This window comes from Macrosteles quadrilineatus, unplaced genomic scaffold (assembly GCF_028750875.1).
Source record: "Macrosteles quadrilineatus isolate MER2022 unplaced genomic scaffold, UCM_ALF_1.0 Scaffold_4__1_contigs__length_99947679, whole genome shotgun sequence".
Lineage (NCBI taxonomy): Eukaryota > Metazoa > Arthropoda > Insecta > Hemiptera > Cicadellidae > Macrosteles > Macrosteles quadrilineatus.
In genome coordinates this window covers 85,643,344-85,671,306 of record NW_026542597.1, presented here as the reverse complement: position 1 = coordinate 85,671,306, position 27,963 = coordinate 85,643,344, and the positions used below count along the sequence as shown (strand labels likewise).

The following is a 27,963-nucleotide window of genomic DNA, read 5'->3' as shown; positions in this document are numbered from 1 at the left end:
AACTATTCACATCAACTATTTATAGTACAATTTACAGTGATAAACAATTTACATGGTAGTTTGTATATTATTTGATATGTTGATGTACATCATGACTTGTTTGGAGGTATTAGACCTTCTGATGTAGTTTTCTCCGATTCCAGGCTATTTCCTATTCTGCGTTGATTTACTTCTTGCCAAAACCACTGGAACAGAGGAGAAAAATCGAAGTCCATTTAAACTGGTTGGGTAAAAGATATTTTACCATTCACTAAGATAATTAATTCTAAATGGTATGTTAAAAAACATAATTGGGATATGTAGTTTCATTGAGCGTGACATAAATTCGTCATTAGTTCCAAAATATAATTTAAAAATTCATCTTGCCTCATATTTTTAATGTAGACTTTACCAACGATTATATACTAACAAACTTTATAAATTTCAACTCAACAAATTAAAAGATTAATGAGGTACATTCATTGGTCAAACAATATATCCGTCAATAAGAAACTGCATTTTTATTTCCTCCATCTTTACCTATTTGTAGTTTCTTAGTTGCCTTTCAACAAGTGTACCTATCTGTAAGGATTTACTGCATTTCCTTTCTCACATATCCATGGCTCTATTAGGATTATCAATATTTAATTTTCAAATATGCACTCTTTTTGTAAATAATTGCTCAAAGTTGTACTTACAAATCTATTACTTCATAACAATTACGAAGTTAGGTTCTTTTAATAGATAATTTAAACTATTTCATTTTTCTGCACTGTTCTAAGCAATTGGAATGTTTTTAAAGTTTTTATTTGTGGGGATAAGGTCCAAATCCTGGATTTTTACAATCTACTTTATATCTTTTGTTTAGTAGCATAATTATTTGATAGTATAATTGGGATATGGGTCCAGAATAGTCTTAACAGTCAATCTAGATATCATCAAATTTACAGTACTCTAACCATTTGGGCATTTAGACAACTTACAATTAAATTTATTCATGATCCTCCCTTCCCTTTTAAAACTTATATCTCAGTTCCACTGTAAAAACTTAAAACAGCTATCATTCTACTTCTCTTACTTATCAAAGTCTTTCTAACTTTCTTGTATACATAACTTTTCTCTTGTCCGGACAATGTTAAATAACAATTTCCAAATATTGACCTGACCTACAAGGAACGCACACAACTACATTCTAAATTCATCTACCCCTGACTGACGTATTTCCCAGTTTTCGCTCCATCTATACTTATGAAATCCAAATAACACTCACTGACTCACTGATCACTACATCTTAAAACTTACAAGCCATAAATCTCCAAAATTGGCATAGAGGTTCCAATCAATCTTTAGGTGTGTAATAAGAAGTTCAAGAAATTCCATCAGGGCCCTGCCCCAGTGGCTTTTAGTTTTCCCTCCATATCTCATAAACTGGCCTAAAGACTTTTCCCAGTTACTTAGCAATTCCTTCATCTTTATGATCTATCTAGTGTTACTCATTTTCACCCCTTGTCTAGAACCCCCTACTCACCACTTGGACCTAGCATCCTCAGGTTCCTCGCAGGTAAGGGTGGACTCGTCAAAGACCTTGCCGTCGCCGCAGGTGATCAGTCGGGGTAGCCGTTAACACGTCCCTTCTACCCTACTCTCTATGAACTATTTCCCTACTCACCACTTGGACCTAGCATCCTCAGGTTCCTCACAGGTAAAGGGTGGACTCGTCAAAGACCTTGCCGTTGCCGCAGGTGATCAGTCTGGGGTAGCCGTTAACACTTCTCATCTACCCTACCCTCCATGAACTATTTCCCTACTCACCACTTTGACCTAGCGTCCTCAGGCTACTCACAGGTAAGGGTGGACTCGTCAAAGACCTTGCCGTCTCCACAGGTGATCAGTCTGGGGTAGCCGTTAACACTTCTCATCCACCCTACCCTCCATGAACTATTTCCCTACTCACCACTTGGACCTAGCGTCCTCAGGCTCCTCACAGGTAAGGGTAGACTCGTCAAAGACCTTGCCGTCTCCACAGGTGATCAGTCGGGGGTAGCCGTTAACACTTCTCTTCCACCCTACTCTCTATGAACTATTTCCCTACTCACCACTTGGACGTAGCGTCCTCAGGCTACTCACAGGTAAGGGTGGACTCGTCAAAGACCTTGCCGTCTCCACAGGTGATCAGTCTGGGGTAGCCGTTAACACTTCTCATCTACCCTACCCTCCATGAACTATTTCCCTACTCACCACTTGGACCTAGCGTCCTCAGGCTCCTCACAGGTAAGGGTAGACTCGTCAAAGACCTTGCCGTCTCCGCAGGTGATCAGTCGGGGTAGCCGTTAACACTTCTCTTCCACCCTACTCTCTATGAACTATTTCCCTACTCACCACTTGGACGTAGCATCCTCAGGTTCCTCACAGGTAAGGGTAGACTCGTCAAAGACCTTGCCGTCTCCACAGGTGATCAGTCGGGGGTAGCCGTTAACACTTCTCTTCCACCCTACTCTCTATGAACTATTTCCCTACTCACCACTTGGACGTAGCATCCTCAGGTTCCTCACAGGTAAGGGTAGACTCGTCAAAGACCTTGCCGTCTCCGCAGGTGATCAGTCGGGGGTAGCCGTTAACACTTCTCTTCTACCCTACTCTCTATGAACTATTTCCCTACTCACCACTTGGACGTAGCGTCCTCAGGCTCCTCACAGGTAAGGGTAGACTCGTCAAAGACCTTGCCGTCTCCACAGGTGATCAGTCGGGGGTAGCCGTTAACACTTCTCTTCCACCCTACTCTCTATGAACTATTTCCCTACTCACCGCTTGGACCTAGCGTCCTCAGGCTCCTCACAGGTAAGGGTGGACTCGTCAAAGACCTTGCCGTCTCCGCAGGTGATCAGTCGGGGGTAGCCGTTAACACTTCTCTTCTACCCTACTCTCTATGAACTATTTCCCTACTCACCACTTGGACCTAGCGTCCTCAGGTTCCTCACAGGTAAGGGTGGACTCGTCAAAGACCTTGCCGTCGCCACAGGTGACCAGTCTGGGGTAGCCGTTAACACTTATCTTCTACCCTACTCTCTATGAACTATTTCCCTACTCACCACTTGGACGTAGCATCCTCAGGTTCCTCACAGGTAAGGGTGGACTCGTCAAAGACCTTGCCGTCTCCGCAGGTGATCAGTCGGGGGTAGCCGTTAACACTTCTCTTCTATCCTACTCTCTATGAACTATTTCCCTACTCACCACTTGGACGTAGCATCCTCAGGTTCCTCACAGGTAAGGGTGGACTCGTCAAAGACCTTGCCGTCACACAGGTGACCAGTCTGGGGTAGCCGTTAACACTTCTCTTCTACCCTACTCTCTATGAACTATTTCCCTACTCACCACTTGGACGTAGCATCCTCAGGTTCCTCACAGGTAAGGGTGGACTCGTCAAAGACCTTGCCGTCTCCGCAGGTGATCAGTCTGGGGTAGCCGTTAACACTTCTCTTCTACCCTACTCTCTATGAACTATTTCCCTACTCACCACTTGGACCTAGCGTCCTCAGGCTACTCAGAGGTAAGGGTGGACTCGTCAAAGACCTTGCCGTCTCCACAGGTGATCAGTCGGGGGTAGCCGTTAACACTTCTCTTCCACCCTACTCTCTATGAACTATTTCCCTACTCACCGCTTGGACCTAGCGTCCTCAGGCTCCTCACAGGTAAGGGTGGACTCGTCAAAGACCTTGCCGTCGCCGCAGGTGACCAGTCGGGGGTAGCCGTTAACACTTCTCTTCTACCCTACTCTCTATGAACTATTTCCCTACTCACCACTTGGACGTAGCATCCTCAGGTTCCTCACAGGTAAGGGTGGACTCGTCAAAGACCTTGCCGTCTCCGCAAGTGATCAGTCGGGGGTAGCCGTTACTACTTCTCTTCTACCCTACTCTCTATGAACTATTTCCCTACTCACCACTTGGACCTAGCGTCCTCAGGTTCCTCACAGGTAAGGGTGGACTCGTCAAAGACCTTGCCGTCACCACAGGTGATCAGTCTGGGGTAGCCGTTAACACTTATCTTCTACCCTACTCTCTATGAACTATTTCCCTACTCACCACTTGGACGTAGCATCCTCAGGTTCCTCACAGGTAAGGGTGGTCTCGTCAAAGACCTTGCCGTCTCCACAGGTGATCAGTCGGGGGTAGCTGTTAACACTTCTCTTCTATCCTACTCTCTATGAACTATTTCCCTACTCACCACTTGGACGTAGCATCCTCAGGTTCCTCACAGGTAAGGGTGGACTCGTCAAAGACCTTGCCGTCACACAGGTGACCAGTCTGGGGTAGCCGTTAACACTTCTCTTCTACCCTACTCTCTATGAACTATTTCCCTACTCACCACTTGGACGTAGCATCCTCAGGTTCCTCACAGGTAAGGGTGGACTCGTCAAAGACCTTGCCGTCTCCGCAGGTGATCAGTCTGGGGTAGCCGTTAACACTTCTCTTCTACCCTACTCTCTAAGAACTATTTCCCTACTCACCACTTGGACGTAGCATCCTCAGGTTTCTCACAGGTAAGGGTGGACTCGTCAAAGACCTTGCCGTCTCCACAGGTGATCAGTCGGGGGTAGCCGTTAACACTTCTCTTCCACCCTACTCTCTATGAACTATTTCCCTACTCACCACTTGGACGTAGCATCCTCAGGTTCCTCACAGGTAAGGGTGGACTCGTCAAAGACCTTGCCGTCTCCGCAGGTGATCAGTCGGGGGTAGCCGTTAACACTTCTCTTCCACCCTACTCTCTATGAACTATTTCCCTACTCACCACTTGGACGTAGCATCCTCAGGCTCCTCACAGGTAAGGGTGGACTCGTCAAAGACCTTGCCGTCTCCACAGGTGATCAGTCTGGGGTAGCCGTTAACACTTCTCTTCTACCCTACTCTCTATGAACTATTTCCCTACTCACCACTTGGACCTAGCGTCCTCAGGCTACTCAGAGGTAAGGGTGGACTCGTCAAAGACCTTGCCGTCTCCACAGGTGATCAGTCGGGGGTAGCCGTTAACACTTCTCTTCCACCCTACTCTCTATGAACTATTTCCCTACTCACCGCTTGGACCTAGCGTCCTCAGGCTCCTCACAGGTAAGGGTGGACTCGTCAAAGACCTTGCCGGCGCCGCAGGTGACCAGTCGGGGGTAGCCGTTAACACTTCTCTTCTACCCTACTCTCTATGAACTATTTCCCTACTCACCACTTGGACGTAGCATCCTCAGGTTCCTCACAGGTAAGGGTGGACTCGTCAAAGACCTTGCCGTCTCCGCAAGTGATCAGTCGGGGGTAGCCGTTACTACTTCTCTTCTACCCTACTCTCTATGAACTATTTCCCTACTCACCACTTGGACCTAGCGTCCTCAGGTTCCTCACAGGTAAGGGTGGACTCGTCAAAGACCTTGCCGTCACCACAGGTGATCAGTCTGGGGTAGCCGTTAACACTTATCTTCTACCCTACTCTCTATGAACTATTTCGCTACTCACCACTTGGACGTAGCATCCTCAGGTTCCTCACAGGTAAGGGTGGTCTCGTCAAAGACCTTGCCGTCTCCACAGGTGATCAGTCGGGGGTAGCCGTTAACACTTCTCTTCTATCCTACTCTCTATGAACTATTTCCCTACTCACCACTTGGACGTAGCATCCTCAGGTTCCTCACAGGTAAGGGTGGACTCGTCAAAGACCTTGCCGTCACACAGGTGACCAGTCTGGGGTAGCCGTTAACACTTCTCTTCTACCCTACTCTCTATGAACTATTTCCCTACTCACCACTTGGACGTAGCATCCTCAGGTTCCTCACAGGTAAGGGTGGACTCGTCAAAGACCTTGCCGTCTCCGCAGGTGATCAGTCTGGGGTAGCCGTTAACACTTCTCTTCTACCCTACTCTCTATGAACTATTTCCCTACTCACCACTTGGACGTAGCATCCTCAGGTTTCTCACAGGTAAGGGTGGACTCGTCAAAGACCTTGCCGTCTCCACAGGTGATCAGTCGGGGGTAGCCGTTAACACTTCTCTTCCACCCTACTCTCTATGAACTATTTCCCTACTCACCACTTGGACGTAGCATCCTCAGGTTCCTCACAGGTAAGGGTGGACTCGTCAAAGACCTTGCCGTCTCCGCAGGTGATCAGTCGGGGGTAGCCGTTAACACTTCTCTTCCACCCTACTCTCTATGAACTATTTCCCTACTCACCACTTGGACGTAGCATCCTCAGGCTCCTCACAGGTAAGGGTGGACTCGTCAAAGACCTTGCCGTCTCCACAGGTGATCAGTCGGGGGTAGCCGTTAACACTTCTCTTCCACCCTACTCTCTATGAACTATTTCCCTACTCACCACTTGGACGTAGCATCCTCAGGTTCCTCACAGGTAAGGGTGGACTCGTCAAAGACCTTGCCGTCTCCGCAGGTGATCAGTCGGGGGTAGCCGTTAACACTTCTCTTCTACCCTACTCTCTATGAACTATTTCCCTACTCACCACTTGGACCTAGCGTCCTCAGGCTCCTCACAGGTAAGGGTGGACTCGTCAAAGACCTTGCCGTCTCCACAGGTGATCAGTCGGGGGTAGCCGTTAACACTTCTTTTCTACCCTACTCTCTCTGAACTATTTCCCTACTCACCACTTGGACCTAGCGTCCTCAGGCTCCTCACAGGTAAGGGTAGACTCGTCAAAGACCTTGCCGTTTCCGCAGGTGATCAGTCTGGGGTAGCCGTTAACACTTCTCTTCCACCCTACTCTCTATGAACTATTTCCCTACTAACCACTTGGACCTAGCATCCTCAGACTCCTCACAGGTAAGGGTAGACTCGTCAAAGACCTTGCCGTCTCCGCAGGTGATCAGTCGAAGGTAGCCGTTAACACTTCTCTTCTACCCTACTCTCTATGAACTATTTCCCTACTCACCACTTGGACCTAGCGTCCTCAGGCTCCTCGCAGGTAAGGGTGGACTCGTCAAAGACCTTGCCGTCTCCGCAGGTGATCAGACGGGGGTAACCGTTAACACTTCTCTTCCACCCTACTCTCTATGAACTATTTCCCTACTAACCACTTGGACCTAGCATCCTCAGACTCCTCACAGGTAAGGGTAGACTCGTCAAAGACCTTGCCGTCTCCGCAGGTGATCAGTCGAAGGTAGCCGTTAACACTTCTCTTCTACCCTACTCTCTATGAACTATTTCCCTACTCACCACTTGGACCTAGCGTCCTCAGGCTCCTCACAGGGAAGGGTGGACTCGTCAAAGACCTTGCCGTCTCCACAGGTGATCAGTCGGGGGTAGCCGTTAACACTTCTCTTCTACCATACTCTCTATGAACTATTTCCCTACTCACCACTTGGACCTAGCGTCCTCAGGCTCCTCGCAGGTAAGGGTTGACTCGTCAAAGACCTTGCCGTCTCCGCAGGTGATCAGTCGGGGGTAGCCGTTAACACTTCTCTTCTACCCTACTCTCTATGAACTATTTCCCTACTCACCACTTGGACCTAGCGTCCTCAGGTTCCTCGCAGGTAAGGGTGGACTCGTCAAAGACCTTGCCGTCTCCGCAGGTGATCAGTCGGGGGTAGCCGTTAACACTTCTCTTCTACCCTACTCTCTATGAACTATTTCCCTACTCACCACTTGGACCTAGCATCCTCAGGTTCCTCACAGGTAAGGGTAGACTCGTCAAAGACCTTGCCGTCGCCGCAGGTGATCAGTCGGGGGTAGCCGTTAACACTTCTCTTATACCCTACTCTCTATGAACTATTTCCCTACTCACCACTTGGACCTAGCATCCTCAGGTTCCTCACAAGTAAGAGTAGACTTGTCAAAGACCTTGCCGTCGCCGCAGGTGATCAGTCGTGGGTAGCCGTTAACACTTCTCTTCCACCCTACTCTCTATAAACTATTTCCCCACTCACCACTTGGACCTAGCATCCTCAGGTTCCTCGCAGGTAAGGGTAGACTTGTCAAAGACCTTGCCGTCGCCGCAGGTGATCAGTCGTGGGTAGCCGTTAACACTTCTACCCCACTCTCTCTGAACTATTTCCCTACTCACCACTTGGACCTAGCGTCCTCAGGCTCCTCACAGGTAAGGGTAGACTCGTCAAAGACCTTGCCGTTTCCGCAGGTGATCAGTCTGGGGTAGCCGTTAACACTTCTCTTCCACCCTACTCTCTATGAACTATTTCCCTACTAACCACTTGGACCTAGCATCCTCAGACTCCTCACAGGTAAGGGTAGACTCGTCAAAGACCTTGCCGTCTCCGCAGGTGATCAGTCGAAGGTAGCCGTTAACACTTCTCTTCTACCCTACTCTCTATGAACTATTTCCCTACTCACCACTTGGACCTAGCATCCTCAGGTTCCTCACAGGTAAGGGTAGACTCGTCAAAGACCTTGCCGTCGCCGCAGGTGATCAGTCGGGGGTAGCCGTTAACACTTCTCTTATACCCTACTCTCTATGAACTATTTCCCTACTCACCACTTGGACCTAGCATCCTCAGGTTCCTCACAAGTAAGAGTAGACTTGTCAAAGACCTTGCCGTCGCCGCAGGTGATCAGTCGTGGGTAGCCGTTAACACTTCTCTTCCACCCTACTCTCTATAAACTATTTCCCCACTCACCACTTGGACCTAGCATCCTCAGGTTCCTCGCAGGTAAGGGTAGACTCGTCAAAGACCTTGCCGTCTCCGCAGGTGATCAGTCGGGGGTAGCCGTTAACACTTCTCTTATACCCTACTCTCTATGAACTATTTCCCTACTCACCACTTGGACCTAGCATCCTCAGGTTCCTCACAAGTAAGAGTAGACTTGTCAAAGACCTTGCCGTCGCCGCAGGTGATCAGTCGTGGGTAGCCGTTAACACTTCTACCCCACTCTCTATGAACTATTTCCCTACTCACCACTTGGACCTAGCATCCTCAGGTTCCTCACAAGTAAGAGTAGACTTGTCAAAGACCTTGCCGTCTCCGCAGGTGATCAGTCGGGGGTAGCCGTTAACACTTCTACCCCACTCTCTATGAACTATTTCCCTACTCACCACTTGGACCTAGCGTCCTCAGGCTCCTCGCAGGTAAGGGTAGACTCGTCAAAGACCTTGCCGTCGCCGCAGGTGATCAGTCGTGGGTAGCCGTTGACGCAGGTGATGAGACGCTCACAGTCCCCGGGCACAGCGAACCTTGGGAAGGGCCAGAACTTGGCTGCCACGGAGTGAGGGTCGACCTTGTCTGGGCACTTGAATCCGAGTACGGCTGTGGACATGGAAGAAGTAGTTGTAGGTTGAGAATCACAAAGTAATGTTAAGGGTAAAGATAGAACTTATATATAAAGGTAAGATAAAGGTAGAACTATTCAAGATAAATGGGCTTGAGACCAATAAACCTGTTCTGCTAGACGTAATTTAGAAAAACGTATGACTTTACAATATTTTTTGTTTTGAACAAATAGCTTTAAATTATGTTGCATAAAACAAACGCATTTTCATCATACTGTCCGGAAAACAGCCGTTTTTAGTTCTAAAATTCATCATATCTCGGTAACTTCAAATAGAGAACAGAAAAAAAAACATATGTGAAATCTTTCTGTTCGCGAACCTCAAACATTTTTATGTCACTTTAATGTTGTTTACTATTTGAAACACACAGTCAGAAAGGACTGCTAATCACTTGATATTTTAATTAATGTTTGTAAACAACAGAAATGTCAACATTGATGACGACTGTAAAACATGACTGCTTTGCCAAAAATAGCTACTTTCTCTCTTAGAGATAAAATATACTCAGGTAAGTAATCTTGAATTTGTACGTCTTTTAAAACAATTTGCCTATTGTTTACTCAAACAAAAATTAAAGAAATTCTCCACTTGTCTGGTTTAAAAATAAGCAAACCGGTGTCGTGTTTAATTCATATCAACTGACTCAACTATGTTGACTTCAACTATTGCAAAGAAAATTAAACTGTAATGGTAATCCTCTAATGACATTAGGTTTTGGTTGTTTCTATTAATAAACTTCTTATCAAATAATAAGATAAGGGTTTGTTTGCAAAAGGTTGTTTTATTCCATTTTGTGTGTTTTCTACGCAAATAGCTTTTTTACGTTTTGAAAGGATACAGTATATGGTCTTGTAATTATCCAACGTCGACCTTTTTGTTAGATTGTATCAATAATTTATAGCTTAATAACAAATTTGCATCTGGATCTGGAAACGATCTTGCTTGGAATCAAACCAGCGACCTTCAGATTTGAAAGCGAGAGATACCACTCAGTCACCTAGACAATTGTGTTGTACAAAATGTGTTAACATTTTGACAATTTGTATTACAACAGCTAAAAAACTAATTCCTGCGGCGGGTATGCTATAAGCACTTTCCCAGCTTTCCCACCCTTACTATCACATCCCCTACATACCCTCAGGGTTGCACTGGTCGAGCAGCATATCAGGCCAGTTACAGGAGTGAGTCTTGTCGTCGTAGGCCAGGCCGGGCTCACAGGGTGTCTGGTAAGGGTAGCCATGTTCGCATTTGATGTAGTTGGTACTGCAGGAGGAGCTCTCAGGGTAGATACCGAACTTGTACTCACAGCCTGGTGAGGACTCTGGTACCACTGTTGGAAAACATGAGTTGAGACTATTGCTTGTGAATCGTCAGTCAAATTGTTAGGGGAGGCGGATTTTAAAATTGGATATGCACATGACAAAAATAATTAAATATATATAGACCGTCAGCTGTGCTGCGGATACCATAGGTTCTGGTGCACACCGCTGGGACCACAATGTAATTACAGCGTAAGCGCTACATAACTACTCGGCACTCCAAGCAGTGTGCGCCAGAACCTATGGTGACCATGGTAGCAGTAGCACGGCTGACAGTATATATTTAATTCTTTTTGTCTATGATATGCATTTTACTTTTATTTTTATACTAATATCATCCTCGAAAATAATGTTCTTTATTGTTAATTTTCAGGTAAAAAACCCTCCAAGGCATAGGAAATATTGGATTAGAGGCTCAACCACAGGAAAATAATCAAAATATCGACCTTGGCAAGGGTACTAAGATTGGCAATAAACGTTTTTTCTCTTGTCATATGAGACAATTTACACAAAGCTAAATTTTTGTATTGTTATCAAGATTGTATGGGGAAAAAATGCCACTGCTACTAATAATATGAAATGTGAGATTACTTTAACTTTAAATTATACTGCTTTCAAAATAATTTTAGCATAATTCAACATGATTCTAGTAAATTTTCATGTATCTATCCACTCACAAGACCAACCTAGAAAATCTCTATCGCCTTCATATAGGCATCATTCTATCCATCATATATCCATTCTAGGAAAAGTTGTATAGTCACAGAATAATTCTATGAAATGTTTAATGACTTTATCCCATAGCATCATTCTAGGAAGTGCTTAATGACTTTATTCTGTTACAGCATCATGCTGTAACATTTGTAATGATTTGATCAACTCACAACATAAGCTCATGATAATATTGAACAATGTTTACTCACAGACTGCCTTCCTGTTTCCACACTCTACTCCCCAGTGGTAGTTGCAGTGGTTGTGGACGTTGCCCTTGCCGTCGTACAGGAGACCATTCTCACACTGCTCCAAGGTCAAAGTTCCATTGGTACACTTGAAGAAGTGGTCACAGGCCTCTGGGTGCTCGTAGGTCTGGACTCCGTACTGCTCTGGGCATCCTGGGGCATCTAGGACCGGCAGACAGTGACCTGGAAGAAACAAGGTTAGTAAAAGCTAGACAAAATGACAAAAATATATGTTAAACTTGCAGAACAGATCAACATTTTATTATAAGGAAGCCACAAATGACTGTCAACAGTGTTTTCTTGCCCGATAAACAGGTGTTACATGATTCAGCCCATGGAATACATTAAGGGATGTGCTATATGTAAATGGCATTCCACCAAAACATGTACCACCCTGGTTATTGCTATGGAATCTGCTGATGAATACCGTCCATCTAAGTAAGTATTGTTGTTTTGGGGGTGTTAAACTAAATTTTAATTTATTTTATTATTGAAAATTGACACTATATACCTTTAATGACTGGAATTTCTATAAATAATTTCTTTTTTTAGGGAGAGGAGGGAAAATGGATTTACGCACAAAGGAGGCCAACCTGTAGTGTGGGACTCCTGAGAGGATCAGACTACTCACAAAAAACCCTCTACTCTGTTGGACACAGATCTGGGATTGTTTGTCACTATGTATGTAGCTCTAATACAACAACTAACTTAACTAACTACTGATCACTACACTACCTATCTGAATCTATTTTCTTACTTACGGAAGCTACAACACTTTTGTATCTCCACACTAGTTTATATTTTTACTTTATGATTTAGTTATATTTATTTTATGTTCACTCATCAATTTCATAGGTAAGACTAGTATTTTCATAAACCAACAATAATTCGTGCTTTTTCTATAAAGAAACTACCAAAAACATTATAATAATCTCAACCGATTCCTGTAACGGAACATAATGATTTTTTAATGGCCCAAAGTGTGTTTTACAAGGTATCATACACGTCTCACAGCTAAACAAAAAATTCACACCGATGTATGAGGCAAGGCAGAAATGTCAACGCCATCAAAAGGTCGAGAGAAAGTGCTTTGCCCTAAATAATTAAATCGATTATTTTGGCCTCATTGTTGCTGTTATGCAATGTAAACTGACAAACTGCCTTTAATGGGAATTGATTGTTGATTTGCTTTGACTATTGATATAACTGGACTTTCCTTTCTAAAATTAGAGCTGTAGCCTACAGTTGGGATAGAGTCTCGGATTTTGCTGTTGTCAATTGCTGTTTTTTTGGAAACATTAAATTTTTAACTAAGTTTAAGGGTATATCTTATTGTACATCGTATAAACTACAATAAACTGTAAAACAGTAATAGATTTCACTAAACTGGACCGTATGGAATGAAATGTCTGAACTTGTATCCGAAAATCAATGATATTTTCAATGATTGATGTGAATAACAAAATTATGTTGTTGGTATTGTGGATATTTATAGGCATGCACTGTGGATTTGATGCTCCCTGGTGTGGATTAACGTCCGAAATAATGAATACTACGCAGTACTATCCTGATAATTAGACCAATTCGTTTATTACGAGGAAAAAATGTGGTTCGGATTCCACTATAAACTGTAGGTCCCTTAGTTGCCATTGGCTGTATGGGCTATTAATTAACAGCTAAGGAACATGTCGGCCGTAGTCACTAACAAGGCTACAAGATCACGCCACTCATCCTTCACCCATAGTTGGATTAAAATACACACATAGTGACTTCCCCACCTTAAATAATTGATATCGCTTTCATTCTGTTTAGCTCGTGCTACCTTGTTATCTTGCTACATTTTGGATTATATATGTGAAGTTGATATGAGCTTGAAAATACAACTGTTAACGTGCATAACAAAAACTACGTTCAACGTAAAATGTTCGTACTTCTGGATAATCATAACCTATAAAAATGGCAGTAAATGACATCCAACAAGTCGCCGTAGCTGACCCCCTTTCACCGGAAACCTGGAATATAGTGATTTATTACATTGTATAACGTGTGATATAAGCCTAACGTCACACCTTTCATAACTCATCATCGACATGTGACGCTAGGGTTACATAGAAGTAACTCCAGCTGTGTTATTGTTGGTCATATGATTGATTGTTGGATTGAAACTTCATAAGAATCGATGAAAGAACACGTAGAAGATGATATTGACACTGGAAAATTGTATTTTTGGTCTTTTACAACATATTTATTATTTATTTTGTGAGAATATCATCCAACAGAAAACGTCCAACAAGAAGAAAGTTTTAGAAATCAGCTAAAATCTGATGAAAAAGGCTTAAGAATACGAAATTCAAATATTATCCTGCTAAGTAAGAGTAGGCACTTAAGTAATAGTTTCGTTCTTATTTCGGAAGATTTGGTTTAAGTTTAGTTTATGGGAAATGACAAACTATACGGAAAATCATTAATCACATCGATTAATGATTGCCCTTTCCTGGGATTTACTTATTACTTTATGGGTGCCTAATATATCATACAAATTTTTATCCCAACTTATTTATAATGAGAATTTTTATAAATATACACCCCTGTTACATAAAGTAATACACCATACCCAAAAGGAGGGTTATAATCTTTTGGACCAATGAAATATAAAATTATTGAAGAGTTAAACACGATAGTTATGCAGTTAATAGCAAAAATTGCTAGTACAATATTACAACCGATAAATTGGTCTGCTGTCGAGGTTTTTTTAGAGGAATATTCCAAACAAGACTAGATTAATGTTAACGACATGCATTTCTCTAGTTTCAAACGTTTCTATCAGAAAGAAATTCGAAGCCGCAGCGTTTCTTTGACGTTCCCAAAGTTTTTCCCGCGCCAGAAAGTGAGTCGAATCTGGACCAACTAGAGTGGAGTGGAGCGAAGTGCTAAAGTCGAGTAGAAATCGAGAGTAGTTGTTACTCTGTCACTCCCTCACACCTTGACCCCGGTCACTTTCGCTGGTCTGCTTCCGAACAACCTACTATAGTCTGTAACTATGGAGATGTTCTGTTTATAGTAGGGCCATAGTGCTTATCACCGTTGACTTTTGGATTTTTGAAGTAGACATATCATCATAGACTAGTAGCATACCTTCTCTCGCGGTGAGAAGCGGCAACGTCGCAGCCCCGGCCTACCTAAACAGCAGTTGCATTCATAATGGAGCTTCTATGCAACGTTTATGTTTACAAGTTTGTTATTAAACTGTTATAACTATGGGAAAAGGCCGGTCGATGAGACGTTGTCATAAAATAACTCGGCGTCCTATGGCTATAGCTAATTTTTCATTTGAATAAACCATAGTTTGCTGAGCCTTAGAGTTTAATAATGTCAAAAATTATATTTTCCTCATATTATCTCTTATTACTACACGACTACCCAACAAAAAACAGATTTCCCATGTCACGTTTGATAGGGAACCATAATCGCCGGTAGAAAATGGACGCACAGTCTGTGAGTCAACCGACTGACGTTAGTTAGATAATACCAACAATAATAAATAGCCTTCTTATAAGATTTACTAGCTTCTTAATATTCATAAAATCATTTCATCCTAATATTAGATATACTGATGAACCTCTTTGTCACATCCTTTGGTAATCAAATTCCCGGCTATCCACCTATTTTCAATGACTTATCTACTTGATTGAAGAGTTTCAGGAAATTTTAAGATCTTTCAAATGATATACAATTTCCCTCTGCAAGGGTTTGATCTTAACATGATTGCTGTCAATAAGCTTTTCCCGACCTACTCTGAACATTTTTAAGGACTTCTCAAATCGTATTCAAAATTTAAGAATCTAAGATCTGAAATTTTTAGCAAAACTAACCATTCAATCAGGGGGTATGAGATATGATCTCCTTTAAGCCACAGTGGTGATGTAATAAGCTGATAATGATACTGTACTCCGCCCTTGGCCTGCTTGCTATGTGACTGTAATACACACAGTTCGTGTTCCTACCTTGTTATTTGTAGCTGGCGGTGCCTCAAGTTGGTCAAAGTGGTCAAAGACACTTAACACTTGCGATTAGTGACTACAAACGTTACGTTGCAGTAGTTAAACGATATTTTCTGGTGTCAATGCTGGTGGCATTTAGAATTAAAAGCTCACACGTTTAAAGGGAAGTGGTACAAGTAAGGTACCTAAAATCTTTTACGGATGAGACAGAGTTCGGACCTACCATCTTGCACCGAAGTCAGAGACACTAGTAACCACCCTTTTGCTGACTAAAGTATTATAGCTATCGTAATCCTGCATCAATTGTTGATGTACACTGTTCTAGAGTGCAATTATAGCTACAAAAAGCTATACAACTGCAAACAAAGTCACATTCTGAGTTATTATATTTTGATTTTGTGTAAATAATTTTTGTTGCGGTATTTATCCTATTGTTGGCTGGCTACCCTAACAGCTGAGAGGTTATAGTACTAGACCAACAGTTAAAAGTTTGCCGTATCAATTATGAGAAAAGTCAGTAACTTTTTAACTGTTAGAATTTGGACCCAGCTGTCCCTTACCATTGGGCTTTAAATAAATGATCCTGGCTAATGAAACAGTTGATTTTGGTGAGTAACAAAGCTACAAGGATCATCACATTTCATTCTACATTCATTCCTCATTCATATTTGGGTTGAAATAGGCACCTAGGCGGCATTCACATCTTAATTGATTATGATACAATCATGTTTTCAGCTATTTTGTTTTCTGAAGCTGTCCAGTATTGCCATGTTCTTGGTCTTACTTCCTGAAGACTGTATGTGATTACTATTCAAAACCTCGACAGAACTTTCATTTTACTATTGAATCAGTGATTGGTAATTGTTTCAATAAAAATAATTTACGATTGGAAACTAATTTAATATAATGCAACAGTTTTAAACTTTTCAAATGATCAACCAGCTCAGCAATTAAGCTTACAAGACCTTGAGGGCCCAGGTAAGAAAGAGTGGATATGGCGATATGAAAGTGAAGTGGACAAGATTAGCCAAGAGGTATAGAATTTAGCGGCAACGGCGGCGGTCACCTCATTTACTTGCGTAACACCCCCACACCTTTCCCGGTCACTCGACAATGTAGCGGACTAAACTGACAGTTGTTCCCTTAAATGTTACATTTGTATACCTGAACTGTATAAGAAAAATTGAATAAGCTTAATGTTCGTAAAATCCATTAAAATACAGCTGAGATCTAAACAATCATCGATTTTCAACTCAAACTCACTATTTGCGTTTACCCTACCACCATTACCACTTAAGAAATCTTGCAACACATAAAAGTTGATATCTTATATATTTTTCCCTACTCTATATGCAAAAAAATATTATTGAAACACTGAAATGAATGGAAATCGTCAATTTCTTGACGACTAAAACTCGTTTTTCTTGCCAAAAGGCATGTCTTATAATATTGAAATTTTTTAATGACTAGACATTTCATCTCCATGTTAAGGTTGTCAGAATTGTTTTCCAAAATGGACGTGGTTGATCTCTGCCACTGTCAGATTTTGCTCATGTAAATTTAATTCTGTCTGTTGATTTTGTGGACTTTTTAACCGGGTCAAACTGATGACGACTTATTGTAAGCTATAGCACCTTTTATGGAACGTAAGCTATCTCAATCAACAAAATTCAGTAGAAACATTTTTTTTAACTATCACCATCTATATTTAGCACAAAGAACTATGCTCTCTATGACAGCAGGTTCATCTATATTAGACAGAATTTTGATCACAGATTTGTTGATATATACATACAGTTGACAAAAGTTACCATGCAATAAATGACCATTTTCCTCCATTACCAGTTAAAATGTAAAACAGTTTAAGCCCTAATATGAACTAGCCTTGGCAGAGTTACTAACATCTTTATGATATCCGATGTTATCAGTTTCATTCATGATGAAGGTCTTTTATAATCTGACACCTGTTATCTTCACCTTCCGTAAACAAAACGATCAATCATATTGAATAAGTCATATTGTCTTACTTACACTATACAAAATCATAACACCCTGTAGTTTAACGAAGCCTGATTCTCGTATTAGTTCGAGAGTGTAATTAACTGACAGTAAAATTTTAATAGTATATTTCACTCATTCGATTCGCATGTAAAACACTATCGAGCTCCGAAATGAGACGTGACGATTTTCGTACGATACTTTTTATCACGATGAAAAGAAACGACTTCATCAAACAAACAAAAATATCTGATTTTTCGTAATCCGTTCATTTTTCTAATCTAAACACAATACGGCTGTACAATCAATTTTAGTGTAAAACTCAGCTGATTGAACATAAAAAAACTGCCAAAACAAATAAATAACAATAGTTATTTATAACCGGGAACTTCTGTTGTAACTTTGTTGATGGCAAAGTATTGTTTGTGTAGCGAAAGTAATGTTTATGTAAGAAAAAGTCAGCTGATCACTATTTGTTTTTGGTGTATGGTAATAGACGATTTTCGAAGATTTCAGCTGTCTGCTCAGATGGAAGTGGGATATTTTCGAATACAGAGTGATGGAAATGGTTTATGTTACCTGTTTTTGTATTACTGTAGCTAGTACAATATTACGGATTAGATTTAATAAATATTTGCTGAAATTAAATGACCCTGAGACTCTCATCATGGGAAAATGTTTGTTTGCAATACGAAATGCTCGAATAGTTTTTTTAATCACAATAAATTAATAGTTTTTTTTTTCATATTTCACACCTACGTTTTAGTGATATCATAAATTATTAATTACAAAACTAATTAAAATTCATCAAAGGAAAAATACAACGATAAACAATTTAGATTTGTAACGTTTAGGAAGATAATAATAAAATAAAATCATACATTATGTGTATGAATGTGAAACAAAATGTTAAAACAAAATTGATAAAACGGTGGTGCATTAATGATTCAATTTTATAAGTGGTAAATGTTACAAAATAATGATACATTTTGATAACAAATCGTTTCTTTGTATATTTATCTTGCAACAGAGAATATTAATTACTGTCAGTTAAATACATTTAAAAGCCAATTAAAACAATTTCCACTACTCCTTCTAAACAGTAACGATATTTAATAGGACTTACTGAACGAATCAATAAAACATTTAAAATATGCTTTCAAATACATTTTACCTATTCAATAAATGAACTGAAAGGCTTAAAAGTGATTTGTTATGCTTTCCTCCCCTATATATGTTCACATCTACTCCAAGAAGTAGTTAAGCAATTTTAACGGTCGTCAAAGATCTGTTAGATTTGAAACACTAGTAATTACAGCTTCTTGAAAGGTCAAACAATCAGGCATTCAGGAAGGTTATAGCAAGGTCAACTACTTGACCGTTGTCCGATACAGCACATAAATGTCACGTGACATTAGAGGGCATTGTGGGTATTGTGGACATTGAAGGGCATTCTGGGTAATAAGAGAGGTTAGTTTTGTAAACAATCCTTAGGTGCCAATAGAAGGCCGTCAAAACAATCTGATTCTTAAACAAGAGTAAATAATTGTTAGTTTGCTTTGACAACAAAATATTTGGTAATGTTAGAAGTGGCTATTACAAACAAATAAGGTTAGACATTTCAATCTATTATTTTAATCGTAGCATACATTGGCCAAACTATATTTAGCTGTAGCTAGTTGTGGGAGGAAAATGAATGCAGATGAATTGAGAAATTAAAACCTATAAAAATGCAAAATAACTATTTATGTATAACCAACTTCTTAACAAAAGTCTAAGGATAAATTATTATAAAATAAATAAACTATATGAATAATTTTTAATCCAGGTACGCTATACTACTCACCGGTAAAAAAATCTTTGTCTTTTTAACAGATGAACCATTAGTTTATTGTTTCATCTGTATCATCGGACTGAGGACTTAAGTATAAGAAGGCTTTCGGTAAACTTATGCCAAGGCTTAAAATCCAGCTCATTGCATAGTAGCATTGAGCATTGAGTATTATTGTTTGCTATAAATCTGTTATAAAATTAATATAGTATATTTGAAAATTTTTATTAGTACTACAAGTGTGTTGATTTTTCTATTTGTTTCGAGCATATTATAACTACATTCATAAGGTTCGTAAACATACATATTCTGTTGAAGAACTTCATTACTGAATAAAATTACTCCTTTCAAAGGTTTAAAGGATAGTGTAGACGATGACGAAATGTGGTCAAATTGTTATTCTGTCAACAGAACGGCACAGAGAGGAATCCGGACTCCTTAAGATGATAGAAGACTGGAATATATTGTAGTCCACACAAACCAATGATAAACTGATTTAACTTTATTGTATAAACCATCAAAGGACATATTATTAAGTTGCTACCATCACCACTTCTCCAATTTGGTTTTTTGGAATTTATTTAGATTTTTAATAACTTATATTATCTTTTTTGACATTTGAAATTATGTTTTCCTCAGATCCGGTTTCCTTAATTCTTTGATCAGTCTATTTGTTGATTTTTAGGTCATAAAAACATTATTTCAAACCTTTCTTGACATAAAATCATTATTTACTTTTAATACATTCTTCTACCTTTGAAATTGTGAAGAAACGCCATGTTGAGACCTATCGTGTCCTATATTTACAATACATTCCCAATAACCCTAAATCTTATAGATAATCATGCAACAATTCACATCAGCTGATTGGCAATGAAAAAAAGAAAACAGGGCTACCAACTTATGGGCTTGTTTTGTCATTAAGTGTCTCATGGTAGTTCCAATTTGGGTTGTGTTTGAAAAAAAAAACACCCTGCATAAGTGAAAATTATTATCAACAATAATTATAGAAAAGTAGTGTTTTGATACATACATTACAGTATATGAGAAACTCGTTGAATTAATTGCTAATCGAATTAAACCATTGACTTTTGTACTGTTATATCAATAACCAATGATTAATCATTGGCTACAGCTGATCCTCAAACATGAGATGTCTATATATCCCAGTGGCATTGTTAACGTCAATTTTATTTACGTACCATACGTGTCTTTTACCATTTTACATATTAAACCTTGTACATTAAAAGTTTTTTTTTAGTAAACATAAAAATTGGACCAGTAAAAACCCCACCACACTCTAACCTCTCAAACACCCACATCTTCAACTCCCTCCAGGGGTTGAGGTGGAAAACAAGGACGATTCAAGGTCAACTGATAACACTTACCGGAGGCTACTAGGAGCGCCGTGACGACAAAGACAGACACCATGGCTATAGCTGGAACTGGAGGTACTGGAGTCGGTCTAGACGGTCTGCGACGGTGGCGCACCACTGCGGTTGAGTGGATAATTACTCCTAAGACATATCCACTCACTTACATAAGCCGCTACGACCCAGTTATTCAGGATAATTGTGGTTCAGGTTGTCTGGAGTTTGCTAATTGAAGTGTTAATCCTTTGGAATCTAGGAATTTGATGTTTATTGGTTAGTTTGTTGTATGAGAAAGTTAGAGTTTAGACCATGCAGGGGGCCAGAGACTACAGTTAGTGGAGTTTAAATTTTTAATCGTTATTTTGGGGTTTAGTAATAATAAATTTTGTTGCTTAAAGATTTTTTTGTAGTTAGATTGGTGTGCAGATCAATTAGAAAAACCTTTGGGAGCTTTTTTGGGTGGAAAGAGATATTACCATGGCTTAATGTAATAAAATACTATATAAGGATAATTATTAATAAAATGAAAATGTTTCATTTGGAATTAAGCATTATATACACTGGTATATATTTTATGCTTCAAAAAGTATTTTTACTGACGGATGCGTTAATTAAACGGTTTAAATAAAGGTTCATTACGGTTACCTCCATAACCATAAATGCCTCATTAACCATAATGACAGCTGTCATTATGGTTAACGTAGTACAAATTAGGATGAGGTTATGGTAGATAAATTAATTGTTTAACCGTACAATTTTTTATAGAAACGATTAGATGGTTTTAACAATAATTAGCTCGGTTTGCTTATAATAATGCGATATCGTAAAGAAATGTTTATTCATGGATGAAAGAACAATTGACACTATTTTTAACTGTATAATTTTGATTTTAGTTGTTCATCAATACAGTTGTTAATGCTATATAGCTAATCGTTTTAATCCCAAGAAGGAAAATTAATACCACCGCCGCAGCAAACCTGTAGACTAAGCGAATTTCCATTTGCCTGATTGGATTCACACTAAAATTTCTCCTTAAAATTATCACATTTATTTCCTATTTAAATATAATTAGTATACCAAGTACTTGCTGCAACAGGGAGGGAAAAAGTGTTTATTTTTGTAAAATCTTAAGTTAATCCCAAATTTGATCAAAATACGTTCATAAAAAAGCAAACTACAACAGTTTACTTATTCATCATAACAAAAACATGGCAATTTTAAATTAAAATTTTTTTTATTTTCTCCGTAACCATTAAGCGCATAATAACTCTTCAATTTACTAAATTATTTGCTTCTTTTAAGCTCTACAAAATGGTTTGGAAAGAAATTGCAAAACTTTATGTTTTTCTTTATGGGAAAAACCTATTTTACCCTAAAAAAAACTCCCCATAAACCCCCATTCCCATAGTCCGATTATGCTGGTTCGCAAACTCGTTAGAACAAATTTAGGATTACGAGTTTATACCAAATGTAATCATAATCGAATCATTTTTACTCGAGTTATTGTGCTAACAGACACATATACAGGGTGTTTTTTTTAACTTGCATCTTTATTAATGTAAAAACCGCAATAGATAGAAATATGCAGTTTGCGGGAATCATCTATTGACATAGGGGGCCCAATTTTTTTGAATTCAACGTTACATTCACATTCCCCCCTTTCCCCCCTGCCCCCAACTTAATTTTTTTAAATAGCAAGGTGCAACTTGTGACATATCAAATGAAAGAGCATGAAAAAAGGAAATGTTTGATGAAAAAAATTCAAAATCGGTTCATAAATTTGTAAGATATCCCCCCCCCTCCCTCCCCGGAACTTAATTTTTCTTTTAATAGCAAGGTACCCCTTGTGACATATCAAATAAAAGAGCATGACTAAAGAAAATGTTTGGTGAAAAAAAATTGAAAATTGGCTAATGAATTTGTGAGATAATCCCTCCCTTTTCCCCTCCTCAGAACTTAATTTTTTTTTAATAGCAAGGTGCCCCTTGCGAAATGAAAAATAAATTTCACCAAACGTTTCCTTTTTTCATGCTCTTTCATTTGATATGTCACAAGGGGTACCTTGCTATTAAAAAAATTAAGTTCCGGGGAGATGGGGTTGGGGGATATCTCACAAATTTATGAACCGATTTTAATTTTTTTTTCATCGAACATTTTCTTTTTTCATGCTCTTTCATTTGATATGTCACAAGGGGTAACATGCTATTTAAAAAAAATAAGTTGAGGGCAGGGGGGGGGGAAAGGGGGGGAATGTGAAAGTACCGTTGAATTCAAAAAGATTGGGCCCCCTACGTCAATAGATGATTCCCGCAAACTGCATATTTCTATCTATTGCGGTTTTTACACAAATAAAGATGCAAGTTTTTAAAAAAAACACCCTGTATATACTGTATATATGAATTTGAACGGATTGTGTTTTTGTCCTCTAGGAACCTCAAAACGAAAAAGTAAATCGGTCCCTGGTCCAGGTCGCTAAAAGGGAAATTCGCTAAAAGGCTACTTTAGCCCCGCAATGCACCCATAGAAATCAGCTGTTTTGCTGCAGCATGTTATAACAGTGTGAAAAACTCGTAATCATCCAACAAACATGTTAACTTTATGGAAAATTCCACTTGACAGTAAACACTGCAGTTTTGGCTATAACAATGCAATATTGTTTTTTCGTTGGAAGAAAGAAGCAACACAGAACACATTTCAATGAAAAAACAGGCATACTCAAATAAGGCAATAGGTATAAATTGTTCCACAGTTCATGAAATTTTCAATCAATTCTCTAACCTTCAATTATTGTAGACATGATTGCACTACGCATTTTATTCACGTTGGTCGCAATGATGATAGTGATGTCAGGTATTTATACTATGTTTATTAACTTTTATAATATTTAATTTATTAATTACCCACAATATTCCTATCAAATATGTATGTACGATTGTTTATTTTTTTATTTTAAGCGATATTAGAATATTTACTAACTATCCATTCGTGTTCACTTTTAAATGAGTGGTGAATAGTATTATTGCATTTTGATACTAAGTTAATGACGATACGTTATATTAATATAGTTTTAAGCATTAAATATGTTAGTTTTAATTTAACTTTCTCCCCATATACATGGGAAAGTATTACTTTCTTCGGCATTTCCGAGTTTGAGTTGTAAGTAGGTCCGTTTTGGGTTCTCCTGAACCTAAAAAAGTTGTTTTTGAAGTGATTTCTGTGTGTACGTGGATGTGTACAGAGCTACAGACTACACATGTCGTGCGACTTTGATTAGATTTGGTAAGTAGGTACTAATCCATTATATCTCCAGGTGTTGTTTTTTTATTTCTTTAAAATTTTTATTTTTAATTATGATTTTTCCATAAAAACCCATAACATAAGGGAAAATCTGATTTTCTCGAAAACACCCGAAAAGATTTTATAAAGCATTTGTATGTTATAGTCCTTTAAATTCTGAACAAAATTATACAAATTCAATTACCGAAAAAATTACGGTTTCAAAGTTATTGAACTTATGTTATTTATCCATAAAAACCCCAAAAAATAACAAAATATCGGGTTTTAGGAACAAAAGGCGGTTTTGATTAAAATTAATGAGTTTGCTCCTTATAATTCTAAACAAAAATAGTGCAACCTCCCATTGCTGTACAATTACCGTTCAAAATTTATTGCAACTGTTGTGATTTATCCCTATAGAATATCATAGTTACTCCCACCTACCCATGATAAATGTTGTTTACGAGTTAATGGGAGAAAGTATGTTTCAGTTTGCTGATACAGTTGATTTTAGGATGTGAATGAAATAGATATAAAATTGATGGCAATATTCCACACATCTGATTTAAACAAATTAAATAAGTACTTTAATAATATTTCACAAGGAATACGTCATTGGTTAAAGCAATAAGTTATTGGTTAAAAATATATCCATTGAGGAAACAAGTTAGACTCTATCACTTTTGCCGTATCATCCTTGGCTCTCATACTCAGTTTCATGAGAATTATATTTCATATTTATTTTTTTGGAAACATTTAAATTAGAATATTTCTAGGTTTGGAGCTATTATTGTGATAGCTTTTCGTTTCAGGACAAACTACTCAATATGATAATCTATTATAGCTTAAAACATATTGATTTTTGATACAGCAACAAGCAAAAGTGTAAATTTCAAATCCTATTGTTATTTTATGTCTGAAGTTTTTATGATCTATGTTTCTAGCGTGCTTTGGTGTTGGAAAAAAAATTATTCATAATTTTACTTAACTTGATCAAGACATACTTTTTATACTTTGCAGTTAGTTTAAACGTGTTTAGCTACACAGCTGCTTAAATTAAACCAAAGGTAATATTTTAAAGCTGTTTGCAGTTTTTTTTTGTTTATAAAATCATTGGAAAGAGTGTTAATGTTATTTATTTATTGTCAATGGTGAGAGTTTAAATTTGAGGGTCTTGAATTTTGGAACGGACAGAGTGACAGATACTTGCTCTATGATATATTAAATTTAACCAGTTCTTTGTAAGTTGTTTGCCAATAAAATAATCACAAAATTTGTGTACTAATTAACAACAAGGATATGTTTAATAAACTAAAGGTGGTTATTGTATCAGAATTTTATATTTTTTTCAATGTAAAATATACTGTGCTGCAGGGAAAGAGGCTTAACCATAATCAAATAATTTTGGTATTTTATTAAGTGCCATTTATAACAATGTCCGATTTTTTATACACCACCGTACCCTTACTTTTAATATTTTTTTTTTGCCTAATAATTGACTTCAAATTTTTTTTTTAAATACGCTTATTAGTAAAGCCTTTTTAACATTAAATTATAAAAGTTTTCATACAACATTTTTACAAGTGCATCTGCAACACTTTTTAACCATTCCAGGTAGCCTAAGTAAATGTTTTAAGGGTACTTTCCTGTTAAAGGGAACATTCATTATTATCGATGATTTTTTTCGATATATCGATATTAACAAATTGAAACATATCAGCTGACAACTACGATAAATATTGTTAAGTATATGAAACTGTAAAAAAAAACCTAACATAACTAACCAAACTTGCTGTAAAATTTAAAAATTCCGTGTTTATCTTGCCTTTTCTATTATCAAACCCAAACGGAAGTTTTAAATGGTACAGCAAGTTTGGTTGATTGGTTGGTTATGTTAGGTTAGCTTAGAACAGTTTCATTTCTTAATCCATATAGACTGTTTTAGCCTAAACAAGATCAGTTACTTGTTGTTGTCAATTTGTAATAGATCTGATCGGAAAACAAAAATATCGATATATCGAAAAAAATCATCGATAATAATGAATGTTCCCTTTAACAGGAAAGTACCGTTTTAAGTCTGAGTTAGCAAAATTTACTGTTATCAAGCACAGAAAAAAAATTAAATAAAGACTGTCAGTCATGCTGCGGTTACCATGGTTACCATAAGTTCTGGCGCACAGTGCTGGGAGCGCCGTGTGGTTACGTAGCGCGTTCGCCGTAACTACATGGCGCTCCCAGCGGTGTGCATCAGAACCTTTGGTACCACAGCACGGCTGACAGTCTGTATTTAATTATTTTTGTCTATGAATCAAGTTAAGTGGTATAGTTGAATTTCGTTTCCAAACCAAAACAGAAATTGGAACAACCATTTTATGACATTTTCAAGAAATATAAATAGTTTTTCTGCACCCTGAGCTCGTTACAAGGCCCGGGTATAGCGGCTAGTATTATATACATTATATGTATGTATATATTGTCATGAAATTTTGATAATTGATTAAAACATTAATTAATTTAGTGACTAAAATAGATTGAAGAAAAATAGTTAAAGAATTGGAACAAGTGGACTGTATTTTGTTGTGTTTACATGAAAGGAATCACTTACTGTTTTTCTTAATTCTTCTTGAAAAGGAATACAATATAATATTATAATGAATTTTCTTGAATTTGACACTTTCTTCCTAAATCTTCTCAGTTCATTCTCATTTTGTCTTAATTTTTTTATCTTCATTCACACAGTCACATGTTTTGTTTTTAAATTTTAATTGTTGGACATCTAGTAGTTAAACTGCTTGCATTTACAGTGTTGCCAATTTTAATAATGAAATATTATTTTTAGATACAATGTGAATATAATTTGATAACATGTGATAACCAGTAAATATTGAAATGAATTGTAATTTAAACTAATAATAATAAATTGTAAACCTAAACATTGGTTAGTGAATTTTGATTGAGTTAATAATTTAAATATGAATGAAATAAAGAAAACTGATAAATACTAAAAAACCTATAAATACTTAACATATAGTATGTATATATTAATATACATTATATATATTTCCAGCCCTACCTCAAGCTGATGGGTGTCGCACGTTCAAGGATTGCAAACCCGACCAGTTTTGCAACTCTCTAAAGAAATGTCAGAAGAGAGTCTTCTAACAATTTGTCAGTTTTGTCTCTGATCATGAATTAGCAATCTGCACAATATCTGCAATAAACTAAAAGCAAAGATTCGTCTTCCTTCTATTCCAAACCCCCTGCTCACAACACATTCTTAATGACTAATTCCTTGGATAAATCGTTTGAAACCTGAGCGAAAATGTTTTATGGCATTTTTCTTAGTGGTGTACAGTGGTAGCAAAACGGGAGTGCCGATGGAGACCAGGCCAAGTCCCTTCAAACGCACGCACCCCCACAGGTCTCCATCGGCACTCCCGTTTTGCTACCACTGTAGATTAAAAATGAGTTTTGATGGTGGATATGTACGTGTACACTATGACTAGTACCATGTATGTTAATATTTATATGGAAATTTCTCATAGTCCTGTCCACCAATAAATTTAGATCATGTAAGCCACCAACGGAATAAGCTGCTGTAAATTTGTGTTTTCAAACATGTCTTTATTTATGAACTGGGACGGGTGGCGTCGTCCAGTAATCCAGCTACTAGGAGGTCACGAATTGTTGATATTTATAGGGATGCACTGTGGATGCGATGCTCCCTGGTGTGGATTAACGTCCGCACTAGTGAGTACTACGACTATGAGCAGTGCTATCCTGATAATTAGACCAATTCGTAAATTAAAAGGAAAAAATGTTGTTCGGATTCCACTATAAACTGTAGGTCCCTTAGTTGCCATTAGCTGTATGGGCTATTAAATAACAGCTGTGTCTAAGGAACATGTCGGCCTTAGTCACTAACAAGACTACAAGATCGCGCCACTCACCCTACACT

General features: G+C 38.5%; 1 protein-coding gene and 1 long non-coding RNA gene across 2 annotated transcripts; one reads left to right on the top strand and one right to left on the bottom strand.

The window, feature by feature from the left end:
• On the bottom strand, positions 1-20,863 carry LOC128992288 (protein obstructor-E-like). Its single transcript, XM_054415783.1, has 5 exons — positions 20,745-20,863; positions 11,491-11,709; positions 10,384-10,578; positions 9,015-9,225; positions 1-185 (listed from the first exon to the last, which is right to left on the bottom strand). The coding sequence occupies exons 1-5, from the start codon at positions 20,785-20,787 to the stop codon at positions 167-169; spliced, it is 687 nt and encodes a 228-aa protein (XP_054271758.1). The 5' UTR covers positions 20,788-20,863; the 3' UTR covers positions 1-166.
• Positions 20,864-23,500: 2,637 nt separating this feature from the next.
• Positions 23,501-27,239, top strand: LOC128991522 (uncharacterized). The gene is made up of 2 exons (XR_008490661.1): positions 23,501-23,579; positions 27,073-27,239. It is a non-coding gene; the product is annotated as an uncharacterized LOC128991522 (long non-coding RNA).
• Positions 27,240-27,963: the final 724 nt, after the last annotated feature.